We start from the raw sequence: 16,321 nt of genomic DNA, 5'->3' as shown, positions 1-16,321 counted from the left end.
AAAGCAACTTTAGCTCAAAATTAGTCCATTTTTTAAAAGTTATTTTATTTTTTGCATTTGGTACTATCTTCACCAACAGAAAGAAAAACCTGTAACAGAGATAGTTTCATTGCTTCAGCCTCTGGCAGAGTGCAGCCACAAGACAAACGCTGACCTTCTTTGTTGTGACAGTCTGCGATTCGGACTATTTGTCTAACCATGATAGGATTTTAAAAAAGGATGTGTCCGCTGTGGCGCTAGTGTTTGCAATAAAACACAATGGGCTTTCAGAGTGAGTCACAGGCAGCAGAGAGAGAAACCAACACCACCCAGACACTGTCCAACGAGCTAAAGAAAGCACTTACAGTCACCTGTAAGGAGACCGGGAAAACTGCTACTCTGACTGGAATAAGTGCAGTTGAGCTGCATTTTCTAAAAAAAGAAAAGAAACCAAAACATGCAACACGTCACTTTAAAAGAGATCTTAGCAGATGAGTAATTGTGTGTGTGAACAGCCAGAGAGTCAAGCACTCACACTGGCTGTCAGGAAAAACAAGTCCAAGCAAAGCAAATAGAAAATCCCCCTTTAAAATTGATTGCGTCACAACAACTGCATTTAATATGATTTACTAATCACCCATCCATTTATTTTCCTAACCACTTGTCCATTTCAAAGGGATAGGGGGAGGCTCTAGGCATCCCCCAAGAATAGGAATGTCATATGATTGCTAACCATTTATCATTGAAAAAATAAATATAAAGTCTCTGCAAGCAAACATCAGCCACCGGGCATAACAAACATCAGTTTCACCTTCATTAAAGCAATCGAAATGATGTTTACAGATGCACTAAACAGTATTTATTAACCATTTACAGACTGTTATAAACACTAGTTACAGCGTCACATTCATTTTGTGGATAATGATCAGACTGGCTTACAAACCAGTAATTTACCAGCTGGCAAACTTTATTTATCATCATTTTATTGTTAAACCAGTAAAAACCTATTAAGCTTCAGTTAAGTATCTCTCAGGGTCCTGGACTTGTATTATATTATATGTTTTTTTTGGTGTTGCTGTCCCTCGTTCTCCCTGCTTGCAGGTATATGTGTGGGTGTGTGTGTGCGTGGATGCAGGTGTATCTGGGAGCACCTGTTTACAGGCACCTTCAGGCCTGGTGGGTGTGGCCCTGCCAGGTGGTTGGCCACACCTGAAGACCTTCACACACCTGCAGCTGATCAAGCATCGTCGGGGGAGGCTTCACATTAGTCTCTTGACCAGTTACTAAGTTTAGTCTGCTGCATTGTGGTATGTTTGACCGCTGCCTCTCTGTTATTTCCCCAGGAGAAGCGTGGAGATGAGAGGGCAGCGAGCACGGGGTGCTCAGACACTGAGGAGCGGAGACAGGAACACTAGCACTGTGAAGAGGACATGTCACGGGAGTCGGGAACGCACTGAGGATTTATTTCTGTTTTCCATTCACTATAAATAAACGCACTGCTAAGCACACAGAGTCCAGCATTTGGGTCCTCCTTCCTCACATCCCCACGGTCACGCGGACCGTCACAGTATCAGTAATCAGTGGTTATGAATTTATCACAAAGAGTCACAGTAAACGCGCAGTGTGAAGTTTCTGTGTTTTGCTTAAGCACATGTTGACTCTGAAAAGTCTTGAGTCCATTCAATGAGCCTATGACACATGAATCATAATGTGGGACAGGCAGAGTCAGGTAAATGAGCAGCAGCAGCACATATATGGAGGAAGGCATCAAATACTTTAACACCTTAAATATGGTGCAGTATACACTATATAATGTATTTATAGATGCTTCCAAAGTTTTACATGCTAGCGAAATCTATGTCATCCCCCCAAAAAACAAAAGTGATATAAGATCAGCTCCCTCTAGACAGAACAGCAAACAAGTCGTGCTGATACCTGCAGATGCCCCCTGAGGGCACTTTCCCTTTCGGTTGTTTTGTTCTTAGCATTTGGGAAACTTTGTTTCGCAATACTTCATGTCTGTGATTAGCAGCTATTATTATGCCCTCAAAATGAGCTATGAGTCACATAAAGTTCAGTAAGGCTCAGTACAGGTGACCTTTGGGGTATAAAGAGTGAAATGGATAAACAGGTTATGTAACCTGGCTTGGTGTCCATGTGCTGTCCAACTTGTACCTGTCGAAACCCAAGCACACCGTTCTCATCCCCAACACTGGATATGTAGAACGCAGCCGGAAAATGAATCAGCATTGAAGGATATTAAATAAATAAATAAGAGAGCTAATCATTAAAAATACTGGTCTGTGTTTATCTCCATCCCAGCAGGAAAACGTAGCTTAAAAAAATGGTTTTTGAGGGCCATGTTGTCCATCTTTTTAGCTCTGAAAATCAAACTGACTAGGCTGACACCATTTTCAATTAAAAACACTGTCTAATAGACCAAAAATCTTTTCTGTTTTAAAGGGATACAGATTTTGAACTTTGGCTATTAATCTAATCTTCTACCACACCATGACCTTGTACTTTTCATTTCAAGCTGTTTGCCTGCCACAGTATGTAAGGGAGCATTTCTAAATCAAAGCCACTTTTCAAGTTGTTATTCTCCCATCCGTCTGCTCAGCTCCAGCCTGTTTCATCCAGATCCCTGCAGCGCTTTCATTTCAGTCCTCGCTGCACATTAGGTTATTGGGTCTACTAGCTGGCTCTCAGAGGACAGAGTGAGAACTTGATTATAAGTGTGTCATGTAGTTGTGTAAGGATTAAGGTGCAGTGAGTGGGGGTTGTAGCCTTTAAAAGAGACTGCTGTGTCACACGACTACATAGTTAGCATAGCTCCCTGTTTAGACTGCTCCCCCTCCTCCTCCTCCCACCTGCAGCTCTCCAATCCACAGATATCATCTGGGGGCTGCTGAGTCAGAGCTGTCTAAACTGCCTGAACTCACAGTCCCAGCTGATGAGAAGAAGTTGTTATCCATCGACTGATCGCTACTAGCTTACATTCATTCAGCCACATAGAGTGTAATCAAAGAAAAAGAGGTCTCTAACCAACTCTCGCTGCGAACATCCTGACGACAGGAAGCGTCACCACACACCACATCTTTTTTATCTTAAATACAATCCTACATGACAGTGTGCTCAGCCACAGTCTCTGTGGATCATAACACATGATCTGGGTGCCAATCCACAACAGCCGATAGGTCTGCTGACATATATCTTTGCATCGTAGTGGCAAATAAAAAAATCTGAAAGTCTCATCAGCTTGTTTGAGCCTGCCTACAGTTTCTGTTGATGCTTCGACCTGCTCTGCAGACCACCTCCACACCAGGCTTTCCATGCATGCGGGTGGAAAGGCAGAACAGAAAAGAGCTGCCAATTATGAATGACTGCAGACTGGAATAATAATGGTTTTGTTGAAACATGTTTATGTTTATCTGCAGCATTTCTCAGCAGGTTTAAATTTCGATTACCTCTGAAATGCACTTATAGAGTTCATTACTTATTACACTTAAAGGCCTCAGGCCTGCAGCCGGGTCACAACAATTACTGCAGACACTGAGATCACGTCCACTCAGTGAGAGATGTTTTTAACTTTAATGTTTTACTTGAGATCCAATAAAAATGTTTTCTGTGTGTAATGATTAGTAACTCTATGAAACTCGATCTTAAACTCCAGCATTTTACTAGTGTAGTGATTGTGGGTGTGTAGATGTTGTGATTTACTTCTAATGTGACATTTTTGTGATCTTCTACATGCACCTTGCCAGTGAACTGCAGAGGCAACTATAGGTTTAAGCCAATTCTGGATATTGATTTCAAATAAAACCAATTAGGAAAGAATGACAGCATTTCAAGCTTTTGAAGTATTTTCAATTTAAAAAGGAGTTAAAAGAAGAGCTTCACCTCAGATTTTCTATCTGACTTTCACAACATTGGGCACCATCATTTTTGTTTAAAGGTTTCTGCTTTCTTTATCTTCGTGCTTTCATTATTTGTAATTTTTACATGAAAAAAGACAAAACTGTCAAACGTCTGAAAATGATTACACAATAACTGGCTGGTTGGTCATCTTAATTAAACCACATATTACCTCCATAGTTTAAATGATCCGAGGCATCCCCAGAGGTTATTTAAGTGTACATTACTTGAATTTATAAAAATATCAAACCAGTTGATGGTTTCTGGAAGGTGAACTCACCAGGTTGTTTTTAATCAAAGCTTTGAGGTAAACCAGTTTCTGCAGGGCAGTGACCTCCATGACCAAAATACAGCCTGTAGATGGTGTTTCCTGTCAAATCATCAACAGGTGGACTTACTTTTAATGACACTCAGTCATGACCTGAAGACTGTGACAGGATATACTTTTTATTTGGGTGTTGTCCTCAGATAACTAAGCATCTTCAACTCTATAATTAAGTGGTGTGTCAGACGTCTCCAACTGCGATAAGTTTCAGTCTTCTGATCTAATCGGCGCAACTTCACAAGCTCCGCCCACAACCAGGCTCCAGACAGTGAACTAAGGGTCTGTTATTTTTGCTGACACAACAAAAACTTATCATCGTCAAAATGCCGTAAAGGTAGCCGTGTGTTGTCGTGGCCTGTTATTACACCTGGTTGGTTACAGGCTGCCAGTCAGAACAGTCTAGATAAAGACTAGAAGGAGCAGAGGTGACTGACCAGAAAATGACCATTTAGCTCAGACGTGTGCTGAGTAAGCAAAATTGGTCAGATTCAGGTTTGACAGACAAAAGAGAGAAAATGTGATTATTATTATTATTAATCAATTTTAACCAATATATACAAAATTAAAGTTAACTAAAGCCTGCAACAATGTGAAAACTGAACAAACTGTGACTTTTTATTTCTTTTTCTATGTTTTTATACTATGTGTTGATCAATATGTTCACAAATCACTGAGATAATACAAATCGTATTCTTTCTATAAAGGTCTGATTGATTGTATGCAGATTTCTAAAATAATAGCCAGCACTGATGCAACTGAGTAATACAATTTATCAATTTAAATGCCCCCAAATATTGTAAAACTTCATTAACAATGCTTATTTCTTACTGCTACAATATCTTATATAAGTGGGCAAAGCCAGTGAAAAATAATTCCCAAATACTTTGATTTGTTGGCACTGTTATAACATTGTGCCCAAAGACTGTAGTATAATAGTAATCAAGTGTAGACAAACATTAATACCACTAATCACACAGGATATACTGTGTATTAATATATACCTAGCTAATTACAGTGATTAAGGGTTTCCCATCGTTTGAGCTCTGATGTTAAAATGTTCTAACATTGAAAGCAAACAAGCCAAAGAAACAGACCTACATGTGCAGACACATCTGTGAACGGTTTCATGTCCAAAGCACTGCCATCAGCTGCTGATAAATGTTTACTTTAAATTGAAGGCTAATGAGTGATGACAATGATTGTGGCTCAGAACACATTGTCCTTAAGAGCAGGAGGGCATTTTGAATATCAGGCTATGGGATACTCCACTTGGGGGACATAACAAGGAAATGTGGCTGTAGATTGACCCCTGCTGACAAGTAGCAGGTGAACAGCCACAGCTTTAAACACAAGACGAGAGCACCCTCTGCTGCATCCGATGGGTAAGTAATCAGATGCAGGAGAGGGAAGGAAACACTTTCTTATTTTCTGTCATACACACCATCACAGTGGTGGATTCTCATATTATACTAAGTTTGAAATAACAAGATCAACATATATCTAAGTAATCCCTGTGAGCCAGACTTCAGGTTTCAAACTGCTCAAAGGCATTTTTCTCTGTATGATCTCAGCATGAGCAAATATCATTAACTGGGTCATTTCAGGCACACAGCTCTGGCTGTGACCACAAAAACCCAACTTCTGTTCAAAGCTTCTGTTTATGTGGGCAAATGAAATAGAGGCAAGTTTGTTGAAGAGGAGAGAGCAGGGAGCTAAAAGGCTCATTTCAGTCAGTGGGTGAGGAGCTTTCACCAAGGTCAAGTGTAATGTAAATAATTATTATTTTGAACTCTAAATCATGCAAAGCTACTGTAGTAGATACAAGGAATAACAACACAGAGCTAATGAGCAAGTCTGAACAGCATTACACTAGCTGGTTAGTCTACATCAGCAGTCCCCAACCCCCGGGACTCAGACCAGTAGCGGTCCTTGAGTCGTTTGGTACCGGGCCGCGAGAGTTGAGGCTCAGGTGTGAAATGTATGGTTTTCAGGGTTTTTATCGGTTTTCAGCGTTATTTTGTTATCGTTTTTATCGTTAACTCAGTTTTCCTGGGTCTTTTCACGTGTGTTATGAATAAATCTTTTTTTCGGTACCGGTACTAGTTTTATTTTGTTGTATTTATCCGCGACACCTTCAAGGCCGGTCCGTGAAAATATTGTCGGGCATAAACCGGTCTGTGGCGCAAAAAAGGTTGGGGACCGCTGGTCTACATAACTATGGACCAACATCTAGGATCAGGCCTGCTGGACATGGCTAGGGTCTAAAGAATGCTTGTTGGCCTGGAGAGAAAACTTACCTTCCCTTTTTAGACTGCCAACTCCAACCTGACACCAGACCTAATCCTGTGGCCGAATTCTCAGCAATCTGTCCTCATTGTTGAATTGACAGGTCCTTGGGAGGTCAAAGACCATCGAGCAAAGCAGTCACTGGCTGTGGCTTAAAAGAAAGAACACTACCTGAGCTAACAGCTGACCACCAAAGATTAACCACGGGACACACCTGGGTCTGATCAGCTGAGGGTATGCTGTGCTTTAAAAGGGCAAAACAGCCAATTATGATGACATGATGTCCCAAGTTCATTTTTCCGCCCAGTGGCTAGAAAGCCAAATCAGCTAGACACGCAAATCAAGTGCGTGTGGACATTTTGGGTTTGCAACACATAATGAATCTATCCTTCCATGCTGGAGGTGCAGGAGCCTAATCTAGATGTCATGAGCCGAAACACACCCTGGTCAGGTCACTAGTCTATTATTGCAGCACTAACACAAACAGACAACCAGTGACATCCATACTCACATCTCTGGCCAATTAAGAATCACCAGTTAATCTAACATATGTCTCTGACAGTGTGTGTGTGTGTGTGTGTGTGTGTGTGTGTGTGTGTGTGTGTGTGTGTGTGTGTGTGTGACAGAAAGAGCAAAAATAGTGTTGTGTGTCTACAGTGATGTGAAAAAGTGTTTGCCTCCTTCCTGATTTCCTTTGTTTTTGTATGTTTGTCACACTTAAATGTTTCAGATCATCAAACAAACTTAAATATTAAACAAAGATGGCACAAATAAACACAAAATGCAGTTTATAAATGAAGGTGTTTATTATTAAGGGGAAACAAAATCCAAACCTACATGGCCTTGTGACTCGTTTATGCAGAATTGTTGTAATTCAGCCACATTGGAGGGTTTCGAGCAGGAATCGCCTTTTTAAGTTCGTGACACAGCATCTCAGTCAGATTCAGCTCAGGACTTAGTCAAAGTCCTGACCTGAATGAAGACTTTTTTTTTAAAGCCATTCAGAGCTGGACTTGCTGGTGCGTTTTGGATCATTGTCCTCCCGCAGAACCCAAGTGTGCAAGAAATTGAACTCAAAAGCCACATTTAATTTATGCTATATGGGGGATCACTTTACACAGGGCCATGTAGATTTGTATATAAATAATAAATAAAACAAACTATAAGCCTACAATATTCCAGCATTTTGTAATTTTACCAATTAGTGATAACAGTCCTAATAGTTTTTGTAAAGGACTTAAAGACTATTACCGCTTATATATTGAAAGTATGCAGTCATATTATACTATGCGTTTATGGTAGGCTATATATATAAGTCCACTGAAAACAACCTGTAGTTAGTTTCTCTCTTTTGCTGCTTACCAGCTTACTGTTGTCTTTACATTACTTTGGCAAACGTAGATGAAGAAGACGGTGTGAGTTTGTAGCATGAGATTAAATACATGTAGGTCTAAAAGTTTCCAAAGCTCTGACTGCAGTTACTGTCCACGTTGCTCAAAAGCTTCAATATATTACTGATTGTTGCTATGTGATATTATTTTTGCACTTACAGTGTGTGTGTGTCTGTGCCAGTAAAAGTACCAGACTGAGAGAGTGCACAACAATGTGTTTGCTGTTGGTCAGTGGACCAATCATGTTTTGTTGATGTCATAGATTTGCAAGGTGGGGGAAATAGAACAAAAGTGCTCTTGTTTATGTAAAACTCGCTTCTGGAGCAAGTGGTAAGCATTTTAAGGGTTTTATTTATTCATTTAAACAGTATAATAAATAGATTATTGTGTTTGCTGTTATCTAAATTAGGTCACTTGAAGTTTGTTGATGTTGGTTTGATCCTTTTTATTATGATGATGCACGAACAACAGCCTGTTTTAGCCTTGGAAAATGTAGCTAGGTTGCTAGGCAGATTTGGCCAGCTAGCTACTTCTTTTCTTGCTTCTTGCGATTTGTTTGCAATTGTTTGCTGTGTCTTGCGCATCTGTTTCTGCAGCTTTAACTTCATTAGTACCAATCCAACTCCACAACGCAACAAACCCCGCCTACGAGCGTGTAACACTCAGATTCGCATTACTGGTGTTTGCGTGACAGTTTAAGTTTCGTTTTCTTTTCTACGGAAAAGGCAGTGGCTCTTTCATTTGCGGTGTGTCCTGAGCTGCAGCTGCTGGTAACATCTACACACAGGAGTTATGTTCTCGTCTGTTAAAGAAAAAAACAGGTAAGTTCGCAACTTTTAGTATTACAAAGTTTGATAGTTAATATGACAAGATTCACTCTTGCAAAGATGAGTGACAGCTGTAGTGCTGTCACTGTGGCCCATAGCAGTCAGTGTGATATACCGTCAAATAACAGGAAAGGAAAAGACCTGGCTGCACAAACAAATGTTAGAAATTCAACAAAAAAAATTTAAAACTTCAAAGTTTACCTGGTGTTATGTCAAAACCAGGTAAACTTACCTGGTTTGCCGAAAACAAACAAACAAATGTTCACAAGACAGCAAGAGTCAACGATCCAGAGAGTCTAGTCTTCATTATATTCGTTTTATATACGTTTTATTACTCTGAGCAATTCCCTCCGCACCTAAAGCGTGCACTTTATCTTTTTGTGCACTCAAATGGAGCCAACTAGCGCCACCTGTGGCCAAGTGCCATAGCCTACAGCCAGATTAACTTGTGACTCACACACCTGAACCTGGCTCTATCACAACGTTTTATTTCGTTTCTGCTTTTCAGACTCATGTTTTGAGGTTGCTGATATTGTGTTTTAAGTGTAACATGTCAGACACTTCACCCGTTGCCTACTGGTGGTGGTCAGAGGGTCCGGTGGCGCCAGTGTCCGGCAGCCTCGCCTCTGTCAGTGCGCCCCAGGGTGGCTGTGGCTACGATGTAGCTTGCCATCGCCAGTGTGTGAATGTGTGTGTGAATGGGTGGATGACTGGATATGTAAAGCGCTTTGGGGTCCTTAGGGACTAGTAAAGTGCTATATAAATACAGGCCATTTACCAGGCCATTTTACTAAAAAACCTCAAGTTTCATGCTGTTCTTTAAATTAGTTAAGGGGTCTTCCTCTAATGTGTACTTTTGTTTTTCTTATTAGCTTTGGTGGCTTTAGCATTGGATCTCCAGTACTTACAACCAAACCCTCAAGTTCTAATGGATTGACACCACTCACAGCAGCTCCAACTACTTCAGTCCAACCTGCTTTCGGCACAACAACTCTCACCAGAGATGATAACAGCGAAGTCACAGGTAGTTCAGAGACAAGGGAACCAAGACCTCAGTTCACATTCTTGGGTGAGCCTCCTTTTACACAAAGTTCTTTTGTCAAAGACCCAAATAAGTATGAGAAACCTTTAACATCTCAAGTCCTGTGTTTCACCACGCTACTGTGAAGCTGTCTGTACACAAAGTGCAAATAGCTTTGGAGATCCATGATTTCCTCAGGGATTAATAGTGATTCTGGTAATAAAGTTGGACATTTTGTTCTTTCCTTTTTTGGTTACAAAGTCATTTTAATCAGTGGCATTCAATCAGGGCAAGAAAGACAAGCAGTGCTTATCTGGTGAAATCTACAAACAGACATCAGTTACAACATAACAAAGAAAAGGGTGTTTTTCTTTCATCTTAAACATCATTCTGACATGAAGCTTCTGTAATGCCTGTTGCCATTTATTCTTTGCATTACTGCCATCTTGTGGTCACAATTGTTTATTATCTCTGGAAGCAGAATGCTTGATTACAGAGCTGCTGAAATCTGAATGGGGTATTAGTCCCGTGACAGACTGGCGACCTGTCAGGGTGTAGCCCGTCTCTTGCCCTTTTGCTAAATTTCTGGTTCTGGGTGATTTTTATATATTAAATATATTTGTTACACTTTTTAAAATTAAGATGTAGGCCTGTGTTTCTGAGCTGGTTATAATGTGTTTTTTCCTTTCTTTTAAAAAAGACAAGGACAACAACTACATTTTTCTGTAGAATAATTATTTTTGCTTATTTTTTGTGAGTTATTAGTAATACAGTTTTATGTGTAGTGAAGTGTTTTCTTTGTGTTTTATTGTTACTTTTGCTAAAGTAATGGGTCTGAAAAAAATCCTCTACCATTGTCAGCAAATAGTAAAACTAAGTTTAGTTAGATGACAACTATAGTAGTAATATAATTTTACAATTCTTTAGCCAGGAAGGAGTGGCCAAAGGGGAGGACACCCAGGAAGAGTTCAGGAAAAAGCTGTCAGAATGGTATGTTTGATACTAGTCGAATTTTCAAAGACAGGAGGAAAGTGTTTTTTTTAGTATTATTTTTTTTTTTTTTTTTTTAAATTTTAATTTTTTTTTTGGGGGGGGGGGTCTTTGCTGAAGTCACTGAATGCCACTGCTTTTAACCCTAGCCTCGATGAATGTTAGAACTTTATATAAATACAACAAATACTGGCTATTTTGTCAAACCGCAATTCTTACATTTTTTTCAGGAGGTCAACTGAAGTTGGAATCTCCATGGAGAAACATGGACTGGACAGAAGAGTGAGTACAGTTGTGCTGTTCAATGAGCTCCTGTTCAACTAGCAGGAACTAGTAGATGTCAAGTAAGTGCATTTTTAAACTTTCAAACACAATGAGTCACTGAATGTATCACTGAACCCAGGCGAAAGACAAGCTTGATGGAGACAATCACCTCCTACAGACGGAGCTGTGAGGAGGTGCCTCAGGCCCGGGTTCTCCTCCTGGGCCCGGTCAGTTCTGGAAAGTCGAGCTTCATCAGTTCAGTCCAGTCTGTGTTTAACGGAAGAGTCACCAACCGGGCCATGGTGGGCTCCTTCTCATCTGGTTTTACCAAAAAGGTACACGAGGAGCATCTGCATGTATTTTAAATATGTGGAAAAATAAACACAGAGATCCTCATTTAGTTTCATGAGATTATTTAAGCATTTCAAAAAGGGAAAGCATCCACAAGGCCTCTCTTCATCCATGTCAATGAAACTAAACTTTAGGTTTCTGTCCTATTAACTTCCTTTTTGTGTGTGCCAGCTGCAGTCCTTCAACATTCGGGGTAAGAAGGGTGAGGATCATACTGGGCTGGTGCTGTGTGATACCATGGGTATGAGTGAAGACGGGATGACCGGACTGACTCTTCATGACATCCTGTCAGTCGTTAAAGGCCATGTTCCTGAAGGACACAAGGTAAGCATGCCTTGCCCTGTTTGTTCTCGTTTCAGTGCCCCACCCTGCCTCACTCATTCTCAGTTTGTCACCCTGCCTCACTAGCCTCAGATGTTCAGTGAGGCCTAACTCCAACTGTGGTCTCAGGCCTAGTTCATCGCTCACCCCATCCAGCTTTCATTCATCTACTATCAAACTTTATTTAACCGTGTTTGAGGTTGTGGTCCTTGTCAGTGAAGCTGCGCACTTTTTGTTCCCTATGAATCAGCAATAACTCCTTTATCCTGTCATGCTGAGAGTGGGAAAGAGCCAGGTTTCACCCAGGACATGTCATTAATCCATCACAGAGCTAATGCCCACAGCTAATTTAGGCTTGGCTTTAGAAATGCATGCTAGGTTAAGTGGGAGAAAGCTGGAGCAACCAGAGGAAATGAGGAGCAGGAGCAACGTCAAATCACCCAGAAAGTCAACAGCAGCTCCAAACCCCTTTTTAATGCCCGATATTTGTTCCCATCAGGGTAAACTAAAGAACAGTGATGATCAGCTGACTGGTCATATAGTCCTGTGATGTAAAAGAAACAACAAAACAAATCAGTTTCCCAACTTCTCTGACTAGTAAAACAACTGGGATCGCCATCACCCATAGCTGTACCTTATGGTTTGTGCCAACATGTAGAATTGTGTACATGAAGGCACACAGCATAGTTCTTTTTAATACTTTTTCTTTTTTAATAACTTAAAATACTTTCTCTCTTCCAGTTTAGCCCAGACCAGCCAGTCTCCGCCTCAGAAACTGTGGGCTATGTGAAGAGGCCGAGCCTTAAAGACAAAGTCCACTGTGTTGCCTTTGTGGTGGACGCCTCAAAAATCACAACTTACCCCAAAGGCCTGAGCACCACATTTAAACAGCTCAGAAAGCACATCAGTGACCTGGGTGAGCCACAGACACATGTTTACACAGAGCCTGACGTTAAAGGTTGTGTTGCTTGAGTTAGCTGACTTTTGCCTCAGTGCAGCTGCTCTTTAATAATGTTCCTAATACTCTTTTTTTTCTACATTTAGTGATTTTTTTTCTGTGTATGAATTAGGCCCGATCGTCTAAAACTAAATGAGTTTCAGGTTTTATGTGAACATATAATAACAGAAGAAATCATTTTAGATTGTGATTTTTTTTTTCTTCTTTTTTTGTGTGTTTTTTTTAAATAGGGTCCAGTACAACAGAGTATTAGAGCTACATTAAGAGCAGATTGTTATTGATCATTTTGAGAATAAAGCCTGAATTTCAAGAAAAAGTCGAAATGTGGAGATTACAGATGTTGTTTTGAGATAAAACGCCGCAACGCTTTAAAACACCTTATGTAGATGAGTTAGTGAAAAAGTATAAGGACGATGGTGAACGCTGCATCAGGTCAGAAAGACAACAAAGAAAGCTGAGCAAATGTTTATCTCTAGAACAAATGAACTGAGCACAATCTTTAAAGGATTCGCATTGTCTTTGCAAGTCTTCATCACAACAGTGTGTTTCTGTTCTTTAGGTGTTCACCAGGTGGCGCTGCTCACCCACGTGGACCAAGTTTGTTTGCAAACAGCCAAAGATGTCACTGGTGTTTATGAGAGCCGCACAATTCAGGATGTGGTAAGTTAAAACAAACCAAATACAGTTCAAGAAATGTTCATATACTGTAACTGCTCTACAAACCAGAATAGGATAAATCCTGCAAACAGCAATGTAAATGTAAAACTTGAAAAGATTTGACTTTGTTTGATTTTCTGAATATAAACAAGAGTTTAGAGTCAGTGTGACGTTAGAACAACTTTCCTCACAGATCACACTGAGATGATCATCTTAAGGAGATGCTGATTGTGTTTGGTGTTGTTCTTAATCAGCTGAAGAAACTAAACGCTGGAGGTGTACATGTGTCTGTGTGTTTGCAGATGGGTAAAGCCGCCGCTCTGTTGGGCATGTCCACCTCCTACATCGTTCCAGTGAAAAACTACTCGTCAGAACTGGACCTGGATGTAAACACAGATGTGCTGCTTCTCAGTGCTGTTGATCACATCCTGCAGTATGCTGACCTGTATTTCCAGGACAATGCACCACAGAACAAAGAGCTCAAGACAGCCCTGGATCTCTGATTTCTGAGCATTTAGATCAGGAGCATCATTTAACTGTTCCTGTTTCAATGTGTTAGAGAAGAGAGTTTTCATTTGTTACAAAAATTTGTGTTTCTTTTGTTTTTGACATTTCAAAAAAAAAAGGTGTAAAGGACATCAAAATGCTACACACAGGAACCTTAAACAATCTTGTTTTGTTTCTAGGTGATAAAACTGACTCTACGCTTTACGTTCTGTATGTGAGACAGATTTTTTTAATCAGTCTTTGGGCTTCTTTATTAAAACGTTTTACATTCACCAATGTTTTGCAGTTTTTTGCCTTTTTATTTTTCATTTAATAATAAAATAGTGAAAATGTGGTTCACACCCTCTCTAGAGACTTAAGGTTACACATGTGCTATCGCCCAGTGTACACCCTTAAAGTGGAAGATTTGTCTTTGCATTTTGAACAGGCTTGGAAACTGGACTGATTTCCCTTACTTTGGAGGTGGAGGAACATCACAGTAATTGCTTAAAGGAGCTTCTTCGACATCTTTAAGAGTTCTAAATAAATGTCTGTCCTCCTCCTGAAAGTCTTATGTACGCAAACACGCGTTGCAACTTCTTATCTTGTGTGCGTTTTTTATTTTGACAGCGAATGCGCACCTGCGGACCACTTATGTGCAGCCCTGGTTATATAGCTCGTCATATTGCAGCCACAGAAATTCTTTTGTCCATGAAACCATAAAGCTGCACTTTCTTTTTGCCTTATAGTCTGATTTGTCATAACCTCTCCGTTTTGTGGTAAGCTTTTCTTTGGCTGTCACTTCTTCACCCTGACCTGTCTTATTTGGCTCAGCAGAACTGAAATATATATCCTGCTACTTTTACACACGGACTCACATAACGCTCAGCGATTCTCTGCGCTCTCAACCTCTCACATGTTTAAGCTTGCTGCGGGAGATTTCACTTGTCATGTTTGCATAGTAAGCTAACGATTGATAAGACGATGTCAGAGGAATTGGTGCACAAATTATCATCACTCACCAATCAGTGCTGTCGCTCTCTATACACAGTTCGTGCGATTGCAAAGTGAAAGCAAAAAACAAGCGCAAATTCAAACGCGATTTCAATATGTCACATATTGACAGTGGCTCATCGATGCCAATGACGTAATTACCCAGCTACATTTCCGAAAGAATGCAAAAGCATTGACATATATTTTTCCTTCCTACGATAGGCCGACGGGCAGGGCAGAGATAGATTTTGGTAGCCCGACTGGAAAAATCGCTAGCCCCAGGACGTCGGGCTAGCGATTTTGCGAGCCCTGTATCTGATTGAGGAATCACTCATCTTTGGAAAAGAGAGTTTATTACAGAGAAATGTCTCTTTCCAAAATAAAAGCTATACTATACGCTTCTTCTGGGCTATATTCTCAGCAGCATATTAAACATATCAGGTCCCCATAAGGAGAATCATGTGCTAACGGCTGTCTAAATGACTCGAGTAAAGTTTGTAGCATGCGTGCTTGTTGTTTTTGTCTGCTTCCACTTGTCTTTGCACTAGGATGATGTCGGCGTAAATGTGCAGTCATATTCGTTGTGTTCCCACTAGTAAATCTCGTTGAAATGACCTTAACGCCACAACACGGCAAATCTCCGTTAAAGAGCTACCGCGGATCGCCCCGTGCATGGGGCTAGACGGCCAACACGTTAACGAGCTAATTGCGCTAACACACTAGCTCCCACCCATGTAATTGAGCATTGTGTGGCACATCCAACATACTGTTTTACTTTAGTCCGTGACGCGCTTACCTTCAGGGTCATACTTCACATGAAAACCAAAATAGTTCCAAACACCACATCTGAATGAGGGTGGGGGAGGTTCAATTTGCCATGTTGCAAGAAGAGCTTAACTTCTGTCTCGCTAGCTTGCCCTGCGCTCAGTGAATCTGCGTTCGACTACTCCGCCTAGGCTGCACTGTCGAGCGCAGATCCACTGAGCGCTCAACACAGACAGCATCGTCAGAAGGAAAGTTGATAAAATAAATTAAAAATTTTGTATTGTTCGATACATATGCGTACCGAACCGAAAGCACTGTATCGAACGGTTCAATATCGATACGAGTATCGTTGCACCCCTACTATCTATCTATCTATCTATCTATCTATCTATCTATCTATCTATCTATCTATCTATAGTTTGCAGGTTACAACAGAAAATTATTTATCATTCTCACGTGGATGAGACGTTTTGGCTGATAAGAGGTTAATCCCATCTGTGTAAACTTGATGCATATAAACTTTAACACTCAATATACCACATTCTCAACAAGTAAACACCCCGTGTTCGTTCCCAGACGTCCCATAAAAATACTATTTGCTCTGATTGTTGCACCAAACTTTACTGTATAGTGTAGTTACTGCTTTTGATCTTTGTCTTTTTAAGTCTTTCTGCCCCAGTCTTGTTTGGCCCACAGCCTTCTCCTGTGTAGAGAGAACAGATTCTATCAGAGCCGTTTACTTGTTGAGAACGTGGTATAATGAGTGTTAAAGTTTATATGACACACAGACTT

The 16,321-nt window shown here is 40.6% G+C and overlaps 1 protein-coding gene across 3 annotated transcripts; it reads left to right on the top strand.

The window, feature by feature from the left end:
* The first annotated feature begins 8,558 nt into the window (after positions 1-8,558).
* Positions 8,559-13,888, top strand: ifi44g (interferon induced protein 44g). Of its 3 annotated transcripts, none has more exons than XM_026142254.2 (9): positions 8,559-8,717; positions 9,596-9,792; positions 10,672-10,734; positions 10,965-11,016; positions 11,138-11,333; positions 11,527-11,673; positions 12,412-12,586; positions 13,188-13,288; positions 13,588-13,888. In XM_026142254.2, the coding sequence occupies exons 1-9, from the start codon at positions 8,689-8,691 to the stop codon at positions 13,786-13,788; spliced, it is 1,161 nt and encodes a 386-aa protein (XP_025998039.1). In that variant the 5' UTR covers positions 8,559-8,688; the 3' UTR covers positions 13,789-13,888. The 3 variants fall into 3 exon arrangements, with proteins under 3 accessions (XP_025998039.1, XP_025998038.1, XP_025998040.1); XM_026142253.2 differs by having other exon boundaries at positions 11,521-11,673; positions 13,588-13,881; XM_026142255.2 differs by lacking the exon at positions 10,672-10,734 and having other exon boundaries at positions 8,560-8,717; positions 11,521-11,673; positions 13,588-13,873.
* The last annotated feature ends 2,433 nt before the right edge of the window (positions 13,889-16,321 follow it).

This window comes from Astatotilapia calliptera, chromosome 15 (genome assembly GCF_964374335.1).
Source record: "Astatotilapia calliptera chromosome 15, fAstCal68.1, whole genome shotgun sequence".
NCBI classification, from domain to species: Eukaryota; Metazoa; Chordata; class Actinopteri; order Cichliformes; family Cichlidae; genus Astatotilapia; species Astatotilapia calliptera.
The sequence above is the reverse complement of the archived record's forward strand: the minus strand, read 5'-3'. Positions and strand labels throughout refer to the sequence as shown.

Bases quoted from the DNA above. Each gene is read 5' to 3' on its own strand.
- ifi44g (XM_026142253.2), top strand. From the start codon at position 8,689: ATGTTCTCGTCTGTTAAAGAAAAAAACAG. The intron at 8,718-9,595 runs GTAAGTTCGCAA...TTTTCTTATTAG, and splicing joins TCTGTTAAAGAAAAAAACAG to CTTTGGTGGCTTTAGCATTG. The intron at 11,674-12,411 runs GTAAGCATGCCT...TCTCTCTTCCAG, and splicing joins ATGTTCCTGAAGGACACAAG to TTTAGCCCAGACCAGCCAGT.